The following is a 24811-nucleotide window of genomic DNA, read 5'->3' as shown; positions in this document are numbered from 1 at the left end:
TCTCTGATCAGATGATAACACAATTCTCTTTTTTTTTAATCATTAGGATTGTATAAGGAATTTAATCATAATGGTAAGAAGTATACATGTGAATTTCTTTTCATAATTAATAGGTAAAAACTGGAATGTTTTGGAGGGTGGTGAAAAAGACAATCATCTTAGTCTTTACTATATCAATGTCTGCAGTGATATCCTCCATGTTGATCAGGCTACTCGCTGTAAATCTGACTCATCTGTCTGTTTAATAGGTAGAGTGTTTTATCATATACCCTTAAGATTCATAAAAAATGTCAAGTTCCCAAAAAAATGAAATCAGACGAATTGAATGTATTTGTCATTGTGTAATGATCCATTCTATTGTAGATAATAACGGAGTAAACAGTTTGGGTCGGTACCTCCAAAATCCGACCTTTGACCCCAGATCAAACACTATACAGATCAAATACACAGAGGGGGATGTTTGTAAGGACAATACACAGAGAAAATCATCCATTATTACTTTTATCTGTAAACCAGGTACTGTATCACACAGAGAAAATCATCCATCATTACATTTATCTGTAAACCAGGTACTACATGTATAACACACAGAGAAAATCATCCATCATTACTTTTATGTGTAAACCAGGTACTGTAACGCACAGAGAATATCATCAATCATTACTTTTTTTGTAAACCAGGTACTTTAACACACAGAGAAAATCCTCCATCATTACTTTTACCTATAAGCCAGGTACTGTAACACACAGAAAATATCATCTGTCATTACTTTTACCTGTAAGCCAGGTACTGTAACAGAGAATATCATCCACCATTACTTTAACCTGTAAACCAGGTACTGTAACACACAGAGAATATCATCCACCATTACTTTTATCTGTAAACCAGGTACTGTAACACAGAGAATATCATCCACCATTACTTTTACCTGTAAACCAGGTACTGTAACACACGGAGAAAATCATCCATCATTACTTTTACCTGTAAGCCAGGTACTGTAACAGAGAATATCATCCACCATTACTTTTACCTGTAAACCAGGTACTGTAACACACAAAGAATGTAATCCACCATTACTTTATCTGTAAACCAAGTATGTAACACACAGAGAAAAACTTCCGTCATTACTTTTTCTGTAAACCTGGTTCTGTAACATACAAAGAATATCATCCATCATTACTTTTATCTGTAAACCAGGTACTGTAACACACAGAGAATATCATCTGTCATTACTTTTATCTGTAAACCAGGTACTGTAACACAGAAATTTAACTATCATCAGGATTTTTATTTTCCTAATATAAACAACTTTAGATATCTCACTTTGAAAACACACTTACAACAAATGTTGAATGAGAGCTCTTCACTTGGGCCATATTAATGATTTGATGATTTTAAATGAACACTTCAATATTAAACTAAATAATAGTGTTGTTAATGGTAACCGATTAATCGTCGAACAATGCGAATATCGGTTAATAAAACTACTACTCGGTTACTTGGATATGAAGACAAAACTAGAAAAGAAATGTTATTTTATTGAAAATCAATACTTTCATTTCTGCCCTGTTTTATTTACCCTTATTTAACGTTAGAGTTGATGTAGCATTTCCAATTTGTTTTGATTACACTTAGTTTTCACAGTTTATCTTATTGATTGCTTTGATTGCCAAGAGGTATAACAGTTTAGAAGATCTGACTTAATAATAATAACCTTACTTATTAAACTGTGCTAGTACGTGGTGCATGATTAAACAAGATGCCGCCAAATCATCTCAAAGGCACAGATTCTGAAATATTTTAAATTCATGAGGTGTAAAATATGTGAAATGTAATATACACAGAAACATGACTCTGAAACCATTGATATAATAAGGTAGCAAAAACATCTAACTTTTACGGGATATTCGAGAACACATTTATTTACTAGAAGCTTATGAGTTTTTGCATTTATTTAAGAAATAAGGTATCATTTTTAAACATCTGTCGGGATATAAATACGGGTTGGTCACGAGATCAAATTCCATAAAGCCCGAAGGATGTTAGACGTCTAAAGAAAAAGCACCCGAGTAACTGGGTACTCAATCAGAAAAGTAAGCGAGTAACCAGTTTCTAAAAATCGTCCGATTTGACAACACTACTAAATAAGATATAAAATCTAATGATATTCTGGCCATGCAGGTTAGTAACATTGAGAAATTTTCAATACTTTCTTCTTAGCAAATGTTTTGAACTAAAGGGGTTACAAAACTTCAGCACTAATTTCAGTTTTCTTTTGTTACTGAAATTATGAGAATATCACTCTATAAACATTTACAATGTAAGTGAAAAGTTCATAGACTAAGCATTACTTTTATGACCATAGCTATCTGTTTTCTTTTATTTTGTGTTCCAAGAATTGTGAAAAACTTTTGAATAGTTTCATCTTTTTCTCAGGAATAGCTGAACCAATTTCAGCCAATTTTGGTATATATCACTGATGGGTCAAGGAGATCAAAAATTCTAAATTTCATGGTCCTGCTACAGTCCCTGAAATGTTCTACTTTCCCATTTTTCCGTTGGCTCACCGTTCGTTCACCGTGCGTTCACTGTTCGCTCTCCATTCACAGTTTTGCGTTCTGCGTTCACTGTGCGCTAGCGTTCACCGTTCACAAAGCGTTCACTGTTCGCTCTCCGTTCGTTCACTTTGCGTTCAGCGTTCATCTATCGTTCAGTCCTCACTGTCATCCGGAACTCCGAAGTGAAGGAACTTATCTTTTTTGTAAGTAAGGATTTACAGGATTTGAAATTTAATATATTTATTAAACATTTTAATTTAACATATCCTGTTTAGACGATCATTCTTTCATGGGAATAAATTATCTACAATATGTTTTATTATTATTCTAACTTGGCTGTTAGGTTATTAGGTCACCTGAGTCACTCAGGTGACCTATTGCTATCTGTTTTCTTCCATCGTTGTCCGTCCTGCATCGTGTGTTAACATTTGAACATTTTCAGCGTCTTCTCTGAAACCACTGAACCAATTTCAGCCAATTTTAGCACATGGCATCTATGTTTGAAGGGGAACAAAATTTGTGAATTTCGTGGTCCCTGCCCCCCTGGGGCCTGAGGGGTGGGGCTAAAACCACCAAAATTAATGCAATCTTTATAAATTTTCTTCTTTACTTTAACAAATTAAATACATAGTTATGATAAGCAAGAGTGACTCTACCAAAATTGTGAAATTCATGGCTCCAGGGTCAGGGATTCTGGTGCTAAGGTGGAATCATTAGATCATATAGTAAAGTGCATTATTTCTTTGAAAATCTTCTTCTCTACTCCTGGGTATTATTGAAACAAATTAAATACATAGTTATGATAAGCAAGAGTGACTCTACAAAAATTGTGAAATTCATGGCCCCAGGGTCAGGGGTTCTGGTGCTACGGCGGGGTTATATAGTGAAAGTGCATTATTTCTTTGAAAATCTTCTTCTCTACTCCTGGATATTATTTAAACAAACTAAGTACATTGTTATGATACGCAAGGATGCCTCTTCCAAAATTGTGAATTTCATGGCCCCAGGGTCAAGGGTTCTGGTGAAAAAAAGGGGGGGGGGTGGCTCTATTGATTATATAGTGATAAAGCAAAATTTCTTTGAAAATATTCTTTTCTGCTTCTGGTTAAAAAGCAAAGAAGCTAAGTATATAGTTATGATGAGCAAAAGTGCTTCTTCCAGAGTTAAGAATTGCATGACCCCTGGGTCAGATGTGTTGGTGTAAGGGTGGGGCTCTTGATAATATAGTGAAAATGCCTTAATTCTATCAAATAATCCTGACAGCTCCTTAGTGTTAAGCATATAAGCAAAGTGATTACTTATGATGAGCAAACCTCTGGTCCCAGTGTGAGTGGCTCTGGTGTTTCTTGGGGGGGGGGGGGGGCTCTATTGATAATGTAGTGAATCTGTAGTAAAAATGCATTTTTTCTTTACAAATCTTCTCTGCACCTGGGCATATCAGAGGCAAAAAGAGTAAAAGTTTTAATAAGGAAGGGTATTTTTACCAGATTTTTGAACATCTGGATCATTTGGTCAAGTGTTCAGGTCCTGGCCAGGGCTCTATTAATTTGTATTCTACTGAGAGGAGTTATTCCCCTTTGCCATTTACTTGTGATAATTAATCACTGTAAATAATGTACTTGAAAGGTTAATAGAATAAGAGAATTATACAAGAATTTTTATTGTATAATACAAAAAGTACTTTCATAGTTCTAATGAACATGTAGACTTGTAAGTAATAGATGAATAAAAATGAGACAAAAATAACTTGTCTTATTAAATGTTCATCAAAGACCAAGAGAGACCAATGTAAGACATTTCAACAAGGAATTAAAATAGTACAGAAGCACTGATAGTTTGTTAATGTACTGTATGGTGAGAGTGATAAATGGGGAACAGATTAGAACCTAATTTATGAACTGTTAATAAATACTAGAATAATTATTTTGTTGATCCTGATCACCCTATTTTTCTTGCTTTTGGGCAACAAAGCTTCACCTTTCCTTTTATTTTATACTCTATGGATCATCTAAATTGTTGTGTTATACTCAGGTGACCGTTAAGGCCCTTGGGCCTCTTGTTTGTTAAATTACTCTGGAAAATAAATGTCGTTAAAAAGAACTTCTGGAAAATTTGAAATCACAAGATTTTACCAAAATCAACAGCTTAAAAACTTAGGACTTTTCAACTTTATACACAACCATTCCCCACGATAAATTAAAGTCCAGGCTTTTTGATATCATTGACAGCTGCTTTTTCAATAAAAATGGAACTCGTAAATATACTTACCTTGTCATTGGTCATTTGCAAAATTATTTTGTTAAAAAACATTCTGATTGTACACACAAGTACTCTGAAGTTGACATTAAAAAGATGCTTGAGTTTCTGATTGACAATGTGTTTTTTTGGAGACCAGGTCTTCCAACAATCTATTGGAATTCCCATGGGTACCAATTGCACCCCGTTATTAGCAGACCTTTTTTGTATTTATATGAAGCAGAATTTGTCCAAAATCTTGTACGTGAAAAGAAGAAAACACTTGCTGTGGCCTTCAACTCGACATTTAGATATATGACGACGTATTGTCAATTAACAATGGCTATTTCCATTCTTATATCGATACGATATATCCTGGTGAGCTTGAGATAAAAGATACCACAGAGTCTGACACATCTGTTTCATATTTGGATATTTTACATGAAAAAGACGTTAATGGTAATCTAACAACCAAGCTTTATGATAATGATGACTTTAACTATTCAATCGTCAACTTCCCTTACTTATGCAGCATTATATCTTCATCACCTGCATAAGGGGTATATATCTCTCAGTTGATTCGATATGCAAGAGCATGCTCTACGTATGTACAATTTCTAAAATGAGGTAAATTATTGACAAACAAGTTGATGAAACAAGAATATCAGCTGTCTGGTTTAAAGTCATCATTTCGTGAGTTCTATGGTTGATACAATGACCTTGTCAGCAAATACAATTTATCATTTAGTCAAATGCTGACTGAAGTTTTTCATTCTAATTGTTAGGCCATTATTTACACACTGAATTGTCGACGGATTTTTCCATTATTTCCCAATTCCCAATGTAGAACGATGCTGAAAAATTAAATTTAAATATGGGCAATATACAGGTACTTCAAGCACTGCAACATTTTGTTGTTATGTTAAAGACGACAAGTTGTTAATGGAGAGGTAATAATCCATGGCAATTAATTTACCAACTGCAGCAAAATTACGAAAGTATTTATTACTAACACGTTTTTTTAAAATCATTATAGAAATACATTATTAGAACTAGTTCTGAAAATGATAAATAGTACTGCGGATATCCAGTTAATTAAATATCTTTGGAGCGAATTAAATTGATAGTGTGGTTAAAAAAATATTTATTTAAATGTACTATACTACAGTTCATATATAAGTGTATTGTTAGAGAGAAAAAATTCCTTTCTTCACAATAACTTGATATGTTTGCCATTCAATATGATTAAGACCCCCCCCCCCCCTTTTTCCTCATAGATCGGTTACTTAGTCAGCATTTCCAGTATTTTAATTAATATTTAAAAAGAAGTTAACATGTTTTGTAGCACAAAAATTTCAGTCTCAAAGCAAACATGCATCTAAAAATGTCATTAAACAATAGTAGTTCAAAATATACACGCGCCGACGGTGGTATTTTTAAATTGGGCAGGGAGTATGCTTCAAATTCATTTGAAGTGTTTATGCCCAATGTATTTTTTTTATTTATTTATTTATTTTTTTGTTGTTGAAAAATTGGAATCAGATCTATAAATGATAAAACATGTTAAAACTTCTTAGAGATACTACAGTGTAGCACTTCGCCTTTGGTGTGACGAGACTTTCACACCTGCACAGTGTTCGAATGATTTTGATTGACAGGACAAACACGTGGACTTTGTGTAAACTTGAAGCAGGAATTAAAAACCGATTATGACTGTCAAACAAAGTGAATTTGTTGATAAATAAAAAAGGTTACTTTCACTGCCTGATATATTTAGATAAAAATTAAGAATTTATATAGGTACATGTACATGCATTTGTGGAAAGGGGGCTAAAACGGAATCTCTCTCTCTCTCATTTGTCTCTTTAATCAAAACTATGACACGTATTACTTAACTATCAAGTTCTGAAATTTTAATCTATAACAAATAATATGAATGTTTCTTTGTATCACCTTGTCCGAGTATAATCACGGGGAATTGTCTACAGATCGATACATGTACATGTAGAAGTCTGCTGAATAAATCATCATTAATTTAAAAAAATTAAAAGACACATTAATATATTATTGCATTGAATTTTTAAATACGAGTGTATACGTGCAATACGTCCACAGACTGTACAGTTGCAAAATACTTTTTTAATTTATTTCTTATTATTTTACACGGAATTGCCTTGACATGGAAATACATGTATGGTTGTTACAACTGTTGTAATTCATTCTATAAGCCAGTGATGTACTCTCCGAAAATCATTATTTGTAATGGTTTTATATATCAAATAAGAATAAACATTTTACATATTTATTTTACAACTAGAATAATTTTATCTTTTAAACTACAGTGTTCGGTAACAATGACAATGTTTTACAGTGATAAAAATCGAGTGATTAAACAGCTGAATTTAAAAATTATACATATGTGCAGAAAATATTGTAAGAAACTTAATTAATACTTTTACTAAATGTGCATGTTTCATCTTTCTTAGGACAATTTTTGAATATTTATTTATTTATTTTCCAACTGACATTAGAATACAATAGAATAGATACAATGCATGGAAAAGATCAGAGGCATTACGAATAAATTGTTCATCTTGCGTTCACTGTTCACTTTGCGCTCGCGTTCTGCGTTCGTTCACCATTCAGCATTCACTTATCGTTCACCAAGTTGCGTTCAGCATTCACACATCGTTCACTTACCATTCGCTCTGCGTTCGTTCAGCTTTCGCTCACCGTTCAAGTGGGAAAGTAGAACGTTTCAGGGACTGTACTCTTGGGCCTGAGGCATGGGTCCAAAATTGTCAAATTTACTGCAATCTTCAAAAATCTTCATCTTTACTCCTAGCCACCTAGCAGGCAAACTGTTGGCATGATTAGAAGAAGTCATGATCCCTTTAATTTAGTTTAAATGTCTACAGTGGGTTTTTTTTCTTTGTGTAAAGGAGACCTGGACAGTGGTCCTGTTCTTTTGAGACAGCTAGTCCCTGGATGAGTGTATTTACGAGATTGAGTGCAGTTCTACAGTAATTTACAGTGATTTATTAGTACTTTCTCAGGGGCCGAAATTCGGCCCCATTCCCAATTGAAAATGAGTTCAGATTTTCCCAATTTGGCAGTACTTTTTCCCAATTAGTGAACAATGCCTCTATATTTAATTATCTTGGGAAAACACAGAGGAAAATTATCAGCTTGTCTTTAATTTACATCTGTTTAACTCATTTAGCAAAGCTACAGTCATAACACATGTTTAAAAACTGTTAAAACATCGTCAACTTTTAATCCGAATTTCCTCTGTTTTTCTGAAAATGGTGATATTGTGTAATTGTATAGATTTATTAAGTTATTTCCACCTACTCAATTGATCTACGAGTGAATGGTAAGGACTGTAGGCATTATTTCAGATAGAAAAAATATATTTTCAATGTTTTAATACATATTAAAAGAGGACTTTGAGAAAATGTGCACTTGGCATAATTTTTTGCAGGAGGTTTATAATCTCCAGAAACAGATTCTATAATAATCTAAATTGGAATCTCATACACACATGTACTACCCTAAGTTGTATAGGTAAATACTTCATACTCTTTGAAGTCAGTTTTACTTTTATTAGTCTAATTTATTCATAATTAATCTTGTGTGATGAAGTTGGATCATATTTAATTTTCTGTTTGGTTGCCCAAATTAGAGTTCATGCTGAAATGTTAAATGAATTACACCTGAATACATGATTTAAGCGTCATTTTGAAAGAAGAAGGTATGGTTTTAGCTTTATTGTGCCCTGAAAATTTAATGTTTTCAAAAAGTTTTGAAACTGGCTTAAATATTAGTTGAGTATATGACTGATGAATCAAGAAAGAATATGGCATGAAGGAGTACCATTCTGGAAATATGACGTCATTAATTTGATGGATTTCTCTATTTGAAACAGATAAGCCTCAAAATGGCTCATTTCAAGGGTTATTTTCCTTAAGTAAATGGTGTCCACAGCCGTCGCCCACTTTAATTTTTGGATATGTTGTGTAAAATTCTTTGAAAAATCACATATCTCAAAATTTTTGTGGGCAATGGCTGTGGACGATATTATCGGAAAGAAAATTCCATTGAAAATTGGTGTCTTCTGCCACTTTTAGAGAAAATATGGGAAATTGCACAAGTTTACGACGTCACAATTGGCATTTAGAAGGTCATGAGAAAAAAAGATTTGTATGATCTTTCTGCAGGGAGTTTCAATGATCCAGAAAGCATGAGTTTTAATTTTTTACATCATTTTCATTTTTAAGAAAAACACAGGGCAAGATCTGTACTGAAAATATACCTTGTTCTTTTCCCAATTTCATCAAATAGCCGATAATTTTTTCCCAATTCCCCAAAAATGGCGTTTCCCAAAATAGGCTGATAAATCCCTGTAATTTTTTTTTCTTTGTGTAAAGAGACCTGGATAGTGGTCCTGTTCTTTTGAGACAGTCCCTGGATGAGTGTATTTATGAGTTTGATAGGCAGGTCTACAATAATTTTTTTTTCTTTGTGTAAAGGAGACCTGGACAGTGGGCCTGTTCTTTTGAGACAGTCCCTGGATGAGTGTATTTATGAGTTTGATAGGCAGGTCTACAATAATTTTTTTTTCTTTGTGTAAAGGAGACCTGGACAGTGGGCCTGTTCTTTTGAGACAGTCCCTGGATGAGTGTATTTATGAGTTTGAGTGGCAGACAGCAGCCGCTTGTGTGTTGTCAAGGGAGACAGGCTCCGGCTGTATGGTGTATAATGAGGACTTGGGTAGGTGACTAGACATAGGTGTAAATGTAATGTTAGCTTACACTGTTACAGGGTGAACACTTATGGAATTATTTTATGTAAAACATCATTAAAGTATACAAATTATTCAGTACTTTCAATAGTTACAGTGCATAAAACCCAACACAAGCATTAAAAGTAATAGCAATAATAATTTAAAACAAAGTCATCTATTGGTTTAATGATAAATGTGATGCAGTATGCATGAATTGATATGAATTATATTTATCAACTGAAGATTTGTTGCAAGCTGATGTGACATATAATTTTGCAGGCATTAGTTTTGATTTAAACAAGCTGAAGAGATCAGAGGGACACTATTACAATGAGACAGCCAAGGACTACGATTACATACTAAATATCTGTGGCCCAGTAACGAATACTCTGTGTGACAGTAAATCTGATCATATCTCTAACCCAGGAGTCTGCCAAATCAAGCATGGAGGGACAGCCAAGTAAGTGTGTCAACTCAAGCATGGTGACAAAGCTTAGTAAGTCTACCAAGTCAAGCTTGGAGGGACAGCCAAGTAAGTGTGCCAACTCAAGCATGGAGACACAACTTAATAAGTCTACCAACTCAAGCATGGAGAAATAACCAAGTAAGTTGTCAACTCAAGCATGGAGACACAGCCTAGTAAGTTTACCAAGTCAAGCATGGAGAAACAGTTAAGTAAGTGTTTCAACTCAAGCATGGAGACACACAGCTTAATAAGTCTTATTAAGTCTGCCAAGTCAAGCATGGAGTGCTAATTCATGATTACCTTCCTCATTCATACTCTTGTGTCTACCTATCCCAGACGTTCAAAATCAAGTCCATTTCAATCATGGCCATTATTCACCATATGTGTATGATTCTTTGCAACATTTAATTTGTTTTTAATTCAATTTGTATTTCATTTTCCCTTTCATTGACCTGTACAATGTAATAGTTTTGCAAAGCTAGCATAATGTACATAGTACATGGTATAATTTGATGAATAAATTATCTGTAATATACAGTTCTGTAATTATTTAAAATGCAGTATTAGAATCTTTTAAAAATAAAAATAAAGAATAAAAGAAATTGAAACTTGGATTCACTGCAGAAATTTATAATTACTGCTTGTATACACAATGTGGCTTGATGATCTCATGAATTTCCCTATTGTAGATGATTGCTAGGTTTATCCATGATCCACTGTATGTAACACCTGTGATCCTTTGACAACTTACTTGATTGAATGACACCTTGATTGGTGATACTGAATTTTTTAGTGGCTTGATTGGCCTTAGCAATGGTTGTTAAATTGATGATCCACTTCAACCTACCTTATTGCTAAATTGGGCCAGGTGGTGGAGCTTAACAGTGATAATTATAATTATACCTGATTGTTTGAAATGTTTGTGAACTGAATTTCCATCTTTTGAATTCTAAATTTATTTTAGCAGTACATTAGTAGCACTAATCATGATGATGCCTACCCCTCCATACCTGGTGATTGTGCTAAATTTTGAATACATCAATTTAAGTACACATACAGTATATTTGTTAATTTAGGACTGCTGGAACAGAGAGTATATATAAGTTCTACTAAGGCAAGGACAAGCAAGACTTGAAAGTCAGGTGTTAAAGTAAAGAATGTATACCAATTGCACCTTACAGGAGTTGGAAAGTAAAAGCAAGTCTGTTAGGTCAATCACATAAAGATCTGAATGACCTCTTGTTTTTTTTTTATTACAGAATGAGTATAGTTCCTCAGTAAGGGATGTAAACTGGTGACCTTGTTCTATGTCTTTTTAGTGATACCTTTGTAACTGGACAGGCAAATAGCAACCTTACATACTATGATGGACTCATCAAAATAAAGTATGAGAATGGAGCTTTGTATAACAGCAAGCCAAAAGTTCCCCGCCGAACTGAGATAACCTTGATCTGTGACCGACAGGCTGGCCCGGGGGGTCCCAAGTATGTGGATGAGGGATTAACCACTGCTTGGACATATACATTTTCCTGGAACACAGAGTTTGCCTGTCCCAGTAGCCCCATTGAATGTACAGCCACAGGGGGAGGGAAGCAATATGACTTATCTAGGTAAGCATTAGAAATTTGACCAACACAGGAACTTTTCATGTTTTTTTCATGTGATTCTTTTTTTGTTGTTTTCTTTTGTACCATTTAATTTGAATTAGTGAGAGATTGGCTACATATAAGTTTGGATACAGTTAAGAATGAAATGACACCATACCATGTCTCCATTTTTACTTCGGCTCAGGTGAGCTTTTCTGATCACATTTTGTCCGTCGTCCGTCTGTCTAGCTGTCCATCTGTCTGTCCATCTGTCTGTAAACTTTTCAAATTTTCGACTTCTTCTCCAGAACCACTGGGCCAATTTCAACCAAACTTGCCACAAAGCATCCTTGGGTAAAGGGGATTCAAGTTTGTTCAAATGAAGGGCCACACCCTCTTTCAATTTAATTTGAATTAGTAAGAGATTGGCTACATATAAGTTTGGATACAGTTAAGAATGAAATGACACCATACCATGTCTCCATTTTTAGCTCACCTGAGCCGAAGGCTCAAGTGAGCCTTTCTGATCACATTTTGTCCGTCGTCCGTCTGTCCAGCTGTCCGTCTGTCTGTCCATCTGTCTGTAAACTTTTCAAATTTTCGACTTCTTCTCCAGAACCACTGGGCCAATTTTAACCAAACTTGCCACAAAGCATCCTTGGGTAAAGGGGATTCAAGTTTGTTCAAATGAAGGGCCACACCCTCTTTCAAAAACAACAAAGCCACAATTAGTCATATTGATATGGAATCATCCTCAGGTAGTGTAGAGTCAAGTTTGTACAAATCATTACCCCCCGGGGGGGGGGGGGGGGGGGCACAATGGGGGATCAAAATTTTACATAGGAATTTATAGAAAAAAATCTTTAAAAATCTTTTTCTCAAGAACAACAAAGCCACAATTAGTCATATTGATATGGAATCATCCTCAGGTAGTGTAGATAAAAGTTTGTACAAATCATGACCCCCAGGGGTAGGGTGGTGCCACAATGGGGGATCAAAGTTTTACATAGAAATATATAGAAAAAAAATCTTGAAAAATCTTCTTCTCAAGAACAACAAAGTCACAATTAGTCATATTGATGTGGATTCATCCTCAGATAGTACAGATTCAAGTTTGTTCCAAATCATGACCCCTGGGGGTAGGGTGGGGCCACAATGGGCGATCAAAGTTTTACATAGGAATATACAGAAAAAAAACTTGAAAAATCTTCTTCTTAAGAACAACAAAGCCTTGTTAAGTCATATTGATATGGAAGCATTCTCAGATAGTGTAGATTTAACTTTGTTTGAATCATGACCCCCAGGGTTAGGGTGGGGCCACAATGGGGGATCAAAGTTTTACAGGAATATATAGGAAAAACTTCTCCTCAAGAACAGCAAAGTCATGTTTTGTAATATTGATATGGAAGCATCCTCAGGTAGTGTAGATTCAAGTTTGTTCATATCATGATCCCTGGGGATAGGGTGGTGCCACAATGGGGGATCATAGTTTTACATAGGAATATAGGGGGAAAAAACTTGAAAAATCTTCTTAGGAACAGCAAAGTCATGTTTTGTCATATTGATATGGAAGCATCCTCAGGTAGTGTAGATTCAAGTTTGTTCATATCATGATCCCTGGGGATAGGGTGGTGCCACAATGGGGGATCATAGTTTTACATAGGAATATATAGGGAAAAAACTTGAAAAATCTTCTTCTCAGGAACAGCAAAGTCATGTTTTGTCATATTGATATGGAAGCATCTTCAGGTAGGGTAGATTCAAGTTTGTTCAAATCATAACCCCCAGGGGTAAAGTGGGGCCACAATGTGGGATCAAATTTTTACATAGGAATATATAGGAATAAATCTTTTCAACAACAGAAAAGCCATGTTTAGTCATATTGATATGGAAGCATCCTCAGGTAGGTCCATCTTCGCTAGCCAAGGGTTTCTGATACGCTACTCTCCTCATAAACCCTTGGCATACGGTGCTGACAAAAGACGGGATTGTTTTTGTCACGTGATCACGATTCTAAACAGGTACGCACAGATTGCATCATCGACAGAAATAAAAAGCGTATTTAAATAAATAATTTTTTTTTAGAATAATTAACAAGAAGGTATTGAGTTATGTTGATTTGTTATTTAAACATATTAAAATCCAAATCTACATCTTCAGTATTGATTCTTAATCACTTATTTTGCACGTAGCTTAAGATATTGGATGACACCATATAGCTATTCATAGAATGGCATGTTATCTTACGGATCATTGTTTACTTGCGTTTTTCATTCCCGATATTAAAGAGTCAAGATATATCCCGAACGCAAATATCGTCATTTACAAAAAAACAATTGCTGATTGGTCGAACGATGTCAATCAACTCCAATCACAACTTTTTTTGGCCAGTGAAGATGGGTAGTTCAAAATCCAAGCAACCCCCCCCCCCCTCTTTAAACTTTTCAATACTGAAGTGATTTGTGCTTTTTCCTAGCCAATATGATCAGGTGAGCAATGTGGCCCATGGGCCTCTTGTTTTAAGGATATAGTACTTTTAACAATACTTCAGTATATTTAATAGGAAAATGTGGTTTCAGCATGTTCAGTTTGATTTAATTATTATATAGATAATGCCTTAGTTTATAACAATTGTTTTTATTTAAATGTAAAATTTGATCTTGTGGTTTTGATAAGAAATAAGAAACAACTTTACGAAAACAGTAGGTAAATATATCTAAAACTATGATGTTCAATTTGATTAGAATTAATGATTATGGCAAGGTTAAGATAAACTAAGACCCATGTTGGTGACACTTAAAGAGCACACTATACAGAGTACAGATAAAACTGGTGATTGATCAGTCTCATTTTTTAATGTTCTGAAATATGATCTGTAATGGTCTATAAAAACAAAACAGAATATAATTTATATACAGAAATTTGTACTGATCAATTATTGAAAAGTTAGACACCTTAAAAACAGTATGGCTCATTTCCTTAATTATTGTAACCTTACAACACACGTAAAATTGATCTTGTGGTTTTATGTGTTCAAAATATTCAGTTTTATTGAATTAACTCTGATACATTAAATATATTTTGAAGAGAGAGTTAAATACTGATAGGGGTATCTGTATTAAATGAAGTGATATTTTACCGGTGATTTTGAAACAGTTACTCATTATGGATACCAAACTGAGTGCCAGTGTCCCACCCTAGCTATATGTGTATTAAATAAATGTGGAGGATAAATTTAATTTTCCTTTAATTTAATGCAAGGAATGTAAAGAAAATGTAATTTGTGGATTGACAATCTCTTTCTGTCCATCTGTTTCCATTGATTGTTCATTTACTTACATGTATTTATGTGCATATTCATTTAAAAGCACTCAGGTGAGCATTGTGGCCCATGTGCCTTTTTTTAGTTTATCTAGAGGCTCAGCACAGGAGAACTGGGCTATAGTGGATGATTCTGATCCTAACTCCAGGATCAAGTTTTACATCAATGTGTGTAGTCCCTTGAAGGAGGTCAGAGTTGGGCCAGGCTGTAGTCCCTTTGCTGCTGTGTGTCAGACCCAGTACAAGAATGGACAGGTACCCATACACAAAAAAAAACCCAATCAATTTTAATTCCAAAGCAGTACAAATAAAATGGAATAAGAACAGAATATAAAGGAATATCTGAAGATGAAAAGTGAAAGAATAAAGCTGCATGCAACATTTAGTGTGACTGAATTTACAAGATCAGAAAATTCTTATTAATTTTAAGATTATTCATATACACTGTAATAGGGGCAAAAACTTGCCACAGGATAAAAATAAACAGTAACATATACATTGTCATATCATCGATTAGAAAGTTTGTGATGTTTTGTAGGAGGAATTGCTGTTTGATAATCTTGGAGAGGTGACATCAGGCCCCACTGTAGAACGGGAGGGTCAACTTACACTGAAATATGTCAGTGTAAAGAATGAATGTCAGGATATCAACAATAAAAAGACTAACTGGACGACCAGCATTCACTTTGTCTGTAAAAGAGGAGCATTAGTAAGTCAACTAGACTGACCAAGATGATCAGAACTTAATAGCAGTAATATAGCAGATTAGTCTTATTTAGAACCTTATCATTGCATTTGATGTTTAAAAATACAAGTTAATGATTAATGAATTCTGAACATTGAAGAAAAAATAAATTTCATTTTATACTGCTTCATTATACACATTTAAATGCAGAAATACTGTATATATCGGGAAATTTTCGCCCCCATTATTTTTTTGCTCCTTTTATCCTAATCACAGGTGGGTAAATTTAAAAAGGGGCAAATTCAAAGTTCACAGTATAATTTCTTAAACAGAACGTTGACTGGGTGAAGTTAAAATGGGGCGAAATTGTTTGCAAGTGCAAAAGGGCAAAAATAACAAGAGGCAAAAATAACTCTGCATACAGTAGTCTATGAGACGATAGAATCATTTACAGCGTCACCAATTAGCAATATATTCATGATATTAGGGCTGGGACGATACAACTTTTGCTATATCGATATGTATCGTGATATTTGAGCCACGGTGTGGTATGTATCACAATATGTTGAATTGGTTATACATGTAAAATGCTTTTTTGTATTGAAATGAAGGAAACATTTCTTCACAAATAAGAGAAATTTATTCAAAGAAGTTTTATATCTGTTGTAAAACAAAATTATTTTACCTAAGTGGTATTAATTATTATGTATTTCATATTTATATTTTGCATATTTATTTTATATATTTAACCTAAAATGTTAAGTAAACAAAGAAAAATATAAGTCAGAATATTTTGGCGATATTACGATATTTCTTCATTACGTATCGATATGTGTATCATCCTCACATTGAATCGATATCTCGATATGTCGTCCCAGCCCTACATGATATACATGTATTTTGTTTTTTGGGAGACTAATATGAATTGATACTCATGGCTCACACCGAAATAATATGATGCATATGTGTATCTTTTTTTCCCAAAACAAATGTAGCATTAGGTGGGGCATTCATGTCCTATGGACATATTTCTAGTAATTACAAGTGTATGTACTCTAGTCTCAAATTAAATGACATAGATTTTCTCGTACTTGTATGTGCGTTGCATTTATTTGTAGATATCTCCACTTCTTTACTTGCTTTGTTTCCAAATCAGGAAATCCAATCTTGTTATGTGTGAGAGGGTCATTCAACAAGTAATATAAGAAAATGTTTATCATAAGAAATATAGAATTACATTAGATTTACAGTGAAAGACATTGCTAAGACATTAAATTTTTCATCACCACAACAGTTTATAGAGTTCTGGCAAAGGAAATGAATCTGAAACATATTTCTGTCTGATGAGTGCTTTGTTTACTTACACACAGAAAACACAATTAAAATTGCCAAGGAACTATTAAAAAATAAATATTCAACAAAAATGGTATCATAAACTTAACTCAGGTGAAAAGTGATGAAATGTTCATTCTAGAGTCCAAAAGGAAGATCAGTAATAATTTTTTTATTCCAAAAACTCAAGAAAACCATCAAAGGTAGATGCTACAATTTTAGATCTGTCCTGGGGAATGGTATTTGTCAGTGTTGTTTGAGCTACCACTAAAAAGAGACACTGAATTGTTCTGGTCATGGGTAAAGAGACTTGAGAGGTGTTAGAGTTAACAGGGAATACTTTAATGAATTCAAAATATAAAGAGTATCTGTTTTTCATTCTTTTCTTATATTTGATGACCTCTTGCATTATTTATTGAACATCCCTCATATAGCCTCTGTCTATATTCATGAATACAGACTTGAATCTTTGAATGTATTCATTGTTGGTGTTAGATGGGAATTCAAATTTTAATAGGAATGGTACTGCCTTTCTTACTGTCCCAGATAATCTGCAATAGATCAGTGAACAAAGAATTATAAAGGCACACAGTGGGAAGCAGAATATTATTCCAGACACTGTTCTACTATGGGATGTTTCACTGACCATTTTAATACATGTACTATGATTGAAAGTTTTTGTCATTCAAAGCATTTGAAATTATTTCTCACAAATCTTTGTTAAAATAGACCACTGGTCCCAGTCCCCCTCAGAAGATTGGACCATGTGAATATTCCTTTGTGTGGGAAACGGAAACAGCGTGTCCTGTAGCTGACACTGATACCAAGGATGATAACTGTACAATCAAGGACCGCAACTCAGATTACACATTCAACCTGTCCCCATTAAAACGGAGAGGAGAGAAAGATTACTACGAGGTTAATGCTATGGGAACTGACAAAATTAGGGTTAGTTTACTTCTACTATGTGGTTGTAGAAAGATTTGAAGAAGTCTTTCATTTAATTAATGATTATATACGTATAAATTAGAAAAACAGAGTAAAGTTTCATTTTGACATTGTGTTCAACTATAAGTGGTTCAGTTTAATACATATTTTAAGATCATATTGAATAAACCTACATATTTCCCATTGCTCTGAAAATATGCCAAAAAAAATTAGTTCATGTATCGATATTTGCAGCTACATGTAGCTCAGTAACAAATTCAAGGAAATAGGCCTACAGTGTAGATGATGTTTTTATAAGTAAAATCATCATACACAGCATTAATTATACCCCCGTTCTGAAGGAGAGGGGGGGTAAACTGTTTTACCCTTGTATGTCTGTCTACGTGTGTCTAGCTGTCTGTCTGTCTTTAGTGAATTTCTGTCTCAGTTTTCTCAGCAACTTCTCATTGCAGATGCTTGAAATTTTAGTACACTCTTTATTTAGGCATGCCATATGGTGGTATTCATTTTTGTATGAATTCGATTCAACTTCCTGTTTGCCCGTGCATCTGTCCGTACCAAATTTGTGTCACAGTTTTCTCAGCAACTACTCATTGCAGATGCTTGAAATTTTAGCACACTGTTTGTTTAGGCATGCCATACGGTGGGATTCATTTTTGTATATATTCGATGTCAACTTTCTGTTTATCCCTGCGTTACTTTTGTTCTAATGGTTTCTTACTGTGGACATTGACTTTCTGGGTAAACTTTAATGATGATAAAAAGATAATGAAAAAAATCGTAGTAAGTACATGAACAATATTTCTTTAACTGAACTTGTATTTTTTCACATATGAGAGTATATTCACATCAGAGCGGGGATATTGCTAGTTAGCATTGGCTCACAGACTTCTTGTTTGTTATCACTGCAGATTCAACAACTATGATTGAGCACTGAAGAAATTTATTAAGAACTTTACATGTAGATTTGATTGATATGCTATGATTTGTTTGTAGTTAAACCTTTGTGGTAGTATAAACACCAGTCACTGTGCTCCGGTAGAGGGAGCTAAAGCAGCTGCCTGCCTGGTAAAAACTGGATCCACCCATGGACTGGCCACTGTTGACCACACTCTGGACTACTCAGAGGATGGCAGACTCATGATGACCTTTGATGGGGTCAGACAGGATAATGGTGGGTGATTAATTATAATAATTGATACTTTAAGGTATGGTACTGATTAGGAAAGTGCTCTGATCAAAGTCTGTCAAACATATATTACATGTATATGTATGTATATAAAGCCATATTAATTGAACAGTCAGGTAATCACTGCCCCGCAGGACCTGACATGCATTGTTACTTGATTCTTTTTACACATAGGGTCATCATGACCTTTCCTTGGTGCCAGCTTTACAATAGACAACAGCTGTATAATTTTCATTACATTTATTAAAGACTTGAACAAAAACATATACAATCTTGCATTACTCATAACTGTGATGGACATCAGGGAATTGGCATTAAATGGCCGCATTGCATCAGTGTACAATCAAAAAATAGGGTCCAGGAGGGATAGCTGGCATACCGACTAATAAGTACCGGGCAAAACCAGTGGCCCTGTGTTGGTCACAGATGCCTGAGATCCCAAATTTAGGTACTAGACATTAGGGACCGAGAGATTTGCGAGCACATCTGTATATCCTGCTTCCGGTGATTGCTTCTGGTCAGCAGTACTTTTACACCCAAGTACTCCAGTACTAAGCCTCTCCTCCTGTTACAAGAGGTGGAGGGGGCCCCAGGCCTGCAGACTTGGCTACGACCCCAATCGAAAACTTTTTACTTGTCTTTTTACTTGACTTTTATAACACATTGCCATAGGTTGGATACTTTGTAGACAACCTGTCTACCCAACAATGTGCCCACCAACTTGTCTGATAGCTGGGCAGGGAAACAATGAGCCAGATGTGTTCACAACCCTCCCACTCATCCCTCCGGACCCGCCACAGACATCGATATGATGTTCCTCCATTACTTTACATTAGGGGAGACTTTTCCCTTCCCTTGAATGAGGGACCACAATCCACTTTTTACGTTATTTAAGAAAGTTCTGTTGCCAAGCTCGGAGAGGTGGGTACCATCAAATCTAAACAAGTCCGGATTGGCAACGGATATGTTTGCATGTGAAATTACACCCCCACCCATTTCTGTGACAAATTTTGAGATATTTTTGTTAATTCTTTTACGTTTTTTGTCTATCTTTTTTCCACTGTTCATGGAGCTCCATGCCAATAACGGCGTGGTAGAATGTGTGACCACACCATTATATCGCAGGAAGCTGCACTGAATCTCTTGTATGAATATTTTGCTAGTTAAGTTTGGAGTTACCAAATCGTTGGATCCTAGATGAATTACTAAGTAATTTGGGGGTACTTCATGTTTGATGAGCTGTAGGATTTGTGGGTCTAATTCCTGCCACTGCATCTCCCTGTGTGATCTCCATAGCAGTGTGGCAGGGAAGTTCAGGCTTTGTCCCCCTGGGTAGTGTTTGGCTGCTTCCCCTGCCCAAAAAGGAACGGATGATCCTATGATCCATATTTTTAGACCTGCAATGCTTTGGGTTGGTTAGTTTTGGATTTTAAATTGACTATACATATGTCCAAATATCCCCCCCCCCCCCCACATCGATGGGTAGATGTCTGTAGTCCTAGTAGGTATGGGAATGTTGTTGTGAACCAAGCTACATGATCCTTATGTATTTAAGAAAAGCTACTGATTTCCATCTACCAAACTTCTGAATTTCAGAATCAGACGTGCCCTGTAATGCAAGGTCTGTTGCCCTCCCAATTCGAAGCTGTGTGTGCCAAAATGGCCTGGTGTTGGTAATATGTTTTCAATAGCCTTTTGAAGGACTGCGTTGAATTGGTATCTCGTCAATGGTTTTGTATTAAGATGAATTAGAAAACTGTGGTTAACAGGGGTATGGGGCCTACACTCGATAAAATCCAAGGTAGCTTTAACTGGGCACAGGGTAGCAAGTGGCTGGCTATGGATAATAAAGGTGGTATTCTTACCAACCTGGTCAGTTTTGGAGTGTGGTATGGTTAACCTTAAATAGGGCTTGTGTGGATGTGCTTGAATGTGTTTGAGTTGTATGCAATGGGATGAATTCTGTGTGTTTGAGTTGACTAAAGTGAATTCCCCTACACGAAGTAATGCGAAGTATGCTAATGAAAAAGCACATGTGAACAGTTTGACCTCGTAAGTAGAGCAACACACTGACTGTAGCAATATAACAAGCTTTTCCAAAATTGGTAGGGTTATTGGGAGGTGGTTGTCTGGAACAACTCTGTTGTTGCGCTTTAAGCCTTGAAGTGCTTTGTTGATTTGGAAGGACTTGGTAGGGTCAGGAAGATGGTTTATTTTGTGGAAGTATGACAATGCACTAATGTAAAGGGACACTGAATTGGGTGACATTTTTTGGATGGATAGGTAGGCTATAAAATATAGTAATATGTTGCTGTGCAGGGGCCAGGTTTGCTGTAAGCCATAAATGTTTAAGAATGATTGGAATTTATTCAGTGCAGCCCGGTAAGCTTTGTAGGTGTTTTGTGATAAGGAGCTATGAATAAGGCGTTTGGACTCAGCAATTAAATTTCCCATATCTGCTTGGGGAGCTGTGTGGGCCACATCTCTGCCTCTGGAGCCAGGTTGCAAAACTTTCCCCACTGTGAACGAGAAATACTGTCAGCTATTTTGTTCAGTTTTGTTGGGATGTGTTGGGCTTTAATTGTGATGTTATGTTGCAAAGTGAGGAGAACAAGTTTTCTGACAATGTTCATTACCCTTGTTGACTTAGATGTCAATGTGTTAATGACTTGTACAACTGCCATGTTGTCAATGTGGAAAAGTATGCGTTTGTTTGATAACCATGGGTGCCATAACAGGAGTGAAACATATACTGGAAATAGTTCTGGGAATGTCATGTCACGAATAACATCAGAAAACACCCAGTGGGTAGGCCATTTTGAGTGAGCCCAGCGGCCAGCAAAAAAGATTCCAAACCCCCCATTAAACCCCCCTGCACTATCTGTGAATAGTTGTAGACTGTTATCTGATGACCAAATACCAGAGCATATGACTGTGACCCCATTAAAGTGTTTCAAAAATTGCTGCCATACTGCAAGGTCTGCTTTCATACCTTGATTAACTCTTATCATGTGATATGGTTTTTTGATGCCAATAGTGGCATCAACTAGTCGCCTGCAAAAGGCTCTGCTAGGTGCTACTGTTTTGCAAGCAAAATTGAGGAGACCAATCAGTGATTGTAAGGCCTTTAAGGAGACCTTTTTACTTATCATGATTGTTTGAATGCTTTGTCGGAGAGAAACTAACTTGTCTTGCGGAAGTCGCATTACCATGTGGATAGTGTCAAATTCAATTCCTAGAAAAATTATTGTTGTGCTGGGCTCGGTGGTTTTGTCAAGAGCTATTGGTATTCCAATATGGCTACAGATATTTTTGAAAAGGTCGAGGGTAGATTGGCACCGATTAGAATTTGGTGGTCCCGCGAAGAGAAAATCATCTAAATAGTGTAGAATATGGGGGTTACGTGAGCTAGATTGAATGATCCAATGTAATGCAGTTGCGAACTTCTCCCAGATTGCACAGCTGATGGATGCACCGAATGGCATCATTTTGTCAAAAAAGTATTTACCCTGAAATTTAAACCCCAATAGATCAAAATCATTTTTGGCCACAGGAATGAGCCGGAATGCAGATTTTATATCAGATTTAGCTAATAAAGTACCTGCCCCCAGTGTCGCGATGATGGCTGCTGCGTCGTCCACTGATGTGTAGTGTACTGAACATGCAGCTGGATCTATAAAGGAATTGATTGATTGATGTTCTGGGAAGGACAGGTGATGGATGAGTCTAAAATCTCCATCTTTTTTGGGGACAAGTCCTAATGGTGAGATTTGAAGGGATGGGAATGGTGGGTATTCAAATGGTCCCCCTACCCTCTGGAGCAGGAGTTCTTTATGTATTTTGTGTTCCACTACACTGGGGTTTACTATAGCACTTTTTAAATTTTTTGATTCCCTGTAAATTCTTGGGCCATTGTACTGGAGTTGAAAACCATGTAGGAAACCGTTTATGAGAAAAGATTTAGCACTGTAACCTTGTAGATAAGCAGACAAATTGTAGACATCAATTGGAGTTTTTCCTAAACTGTTGATATCCTGGTTAGAATTGGGTATTTCTATTCCTGCATTTGATCGAGGGGTATGATCCGCCACATGAATTGCACGAGTGGACAAACCTGCAATTTGGGTAGAATTTGCATGACTTGCCTGAATTAAAATCGTAACAGAAACAATTGGGTGCTGAATTTACCTTTTTCTTAGCTGCTGATATATTGGGCTGTTTATGTTGGGGGAAAAAATTTTGTGTGGGAGATATGGGCTTTTCTTGGGCCTGCATGGTGTAATTGTTGGTTACATGGATCAACCACAATTCAGAGTTTATGATTCCCCAAGATGAGTGTGGGTCTGACACTTTGTGAAGTCGAAATTGTTCATCATATGTGAACCAACCATTCCCAGATCTGTCGGCTGCCATTCTTACATCCCTCATATATTTCAAAAATTCTTGGGCTCTAGATCTATATTTTTCTAACATAATACTTGTGAAGATGATGAAGGCTGAAGTCCATTTGTCGATTGACAAAAAGGTGCTTCACAAGGCACATTGTGCCGTTGCGTATTTGTATTTGGCCTTGTGTATCTAAGTGATCTGAGATTTCCCGCGCCGATTTTAATAGTATGGATAGATCGACAAATTTTCCCTCCCAAATTTTTTGTTTAATTTTTAGTGGAACATGGGCGCTAATGGGATCTATAGAACTGGGGGTTTGAGCAGGTTGGTAATCTGAAATGTTAAATGGGGGGCCACCGAATTCGCTATTGTTTGTATGTTGTGTTAAGGCATCTATTTTGGGGAGCAAAATGTCACACTCACCCGAGATGTTGCTCGACGTCTCCTCGTCTTGGCCCTCCAGACATCCTGTGGGTTCGTATCCGTAAGCCTCATGGGTTGATTCCGCCACCGTTACTGTGGCTGGGGACGTTGATGTTGCAGTACTGGTCCGGTTTCCCCTAAGTCGTGGTCTTGTGTTGGTGGGATGTCCCGCCTCGTGTGTGGTCCGCTTGGATCTCCTTCCTCGCCCTCTGCCCGGCGAAACAAAATTACGATCGCGCTCCTTTCTGGAGCGTGAGGTGATCGTCTGTTTAACTGGCGGCATAGTTGAGACCAGGTAGCGTGTAAAATTGGTTTGACTTCCTTCGGATGATTGCGATAATTTTGATGTGGATCTCCTGCCTCACCCTGTTGCTGGATGGCGGGAAAAGGAAATGCTACCTAATTAATCAACTCGTACCAATATGAGTCTTTTTCCTATTGGATTATAACCAATTCATTCCACTATTAGTTTTAACGATATTGTAATGTGCTTCCATCAATTAAATGAGATTAATTTGGTATAAGGGCAAATTAATCTGCCTTAATTTTGTAGAATTCTGAAATGGTGAATGTCCCATTTGCAGTATCTCAACTGTTTAAGTTGAATTTCACAGTTGATTAATGTAATGATACAACAGAAATATTTTCAAAAAAAAAAATTGTATGGTGCAGGTTTGGTCTGATGTGCATGTAATTAATTATATCATTGGAAACTAAATTTTCTTTTGAAATGTACTCAGGTTTGAAATTTTGCACAGTCAAATGAAACAGTTTATTTGATGTTGACAATGAGGTGTTCCTGTGTTTTGTGAGGAATTTACAGTAAATATGTTAATGTCAGACAGTTTTCCAGTATACAAGTTGCATGCATATAAAAAAATTTAATTGGGTGA

General features: G+C 35.8%; 1 protein-coding gene across 2 annotated transcripts in view; it reads left to right on the top strand.

Annotated features, from left to right (window-relative positions):
- Positions 1–24811, top strand: part of LOC133178602 (cation-independent mannose-6-phosphate receptor-like) — a 79271-nt gene that overhangs the window by 16191 nt on the left and 38269 nt on the right. For both annotated transcript variants that reach the window (XM_061313334.1, XM_061313333.1), the window contains exons 9-17: positions 114–248; positions 364–516; positions 9429–9566; positions 9859–10039; positions 11365–11655; positions 15039–15207; positions 15491–15661; positions 17699–17917; positions 18914–19091. In XM_061313334.1, the coding sequence (XP_061169318.1) occupies positions 114–248; positions 364–516; positions 9429–9566; positions 9859–10039; positions 11365–11655; positions 15039–15207; positions 15491–15661; positions 17699–17917; positions 18914–19091 (1635 nt within the window). The remainder of the gene's footprint in view (positions 1–113; positions 249–363; positions 517–9428; positions 9567–9858; positions 10040–11364; positions 11656–15038; positions 15208–15490; positions 15662–17698; positions 17918–18913; positions 19092–24811) is intronic.

This window comes from Saccostrea echinata, unplaced genomic scaffold (assembly GCF_033153115.1).
Source record: "Saccostrea echinata isolate AGI-Se365-2 ecotype Australia unplaced genomic scaffold, CSIRO_AGI_Sech_v1 ptg000003l, whole genome shotgun sequence".
Classification (NCBI taxonomy): Eukaryota; Metazoa; Mollusca; class Bivalvia; order Ostreida; family Ostreidae; genus Saccostrea; species Saccostrea echinata.
The sequence above is the reverse complement of the archived record's forward strand: the minus strand, read 5'-3'. Positions and strand labels throughout refer to the sequence as shown.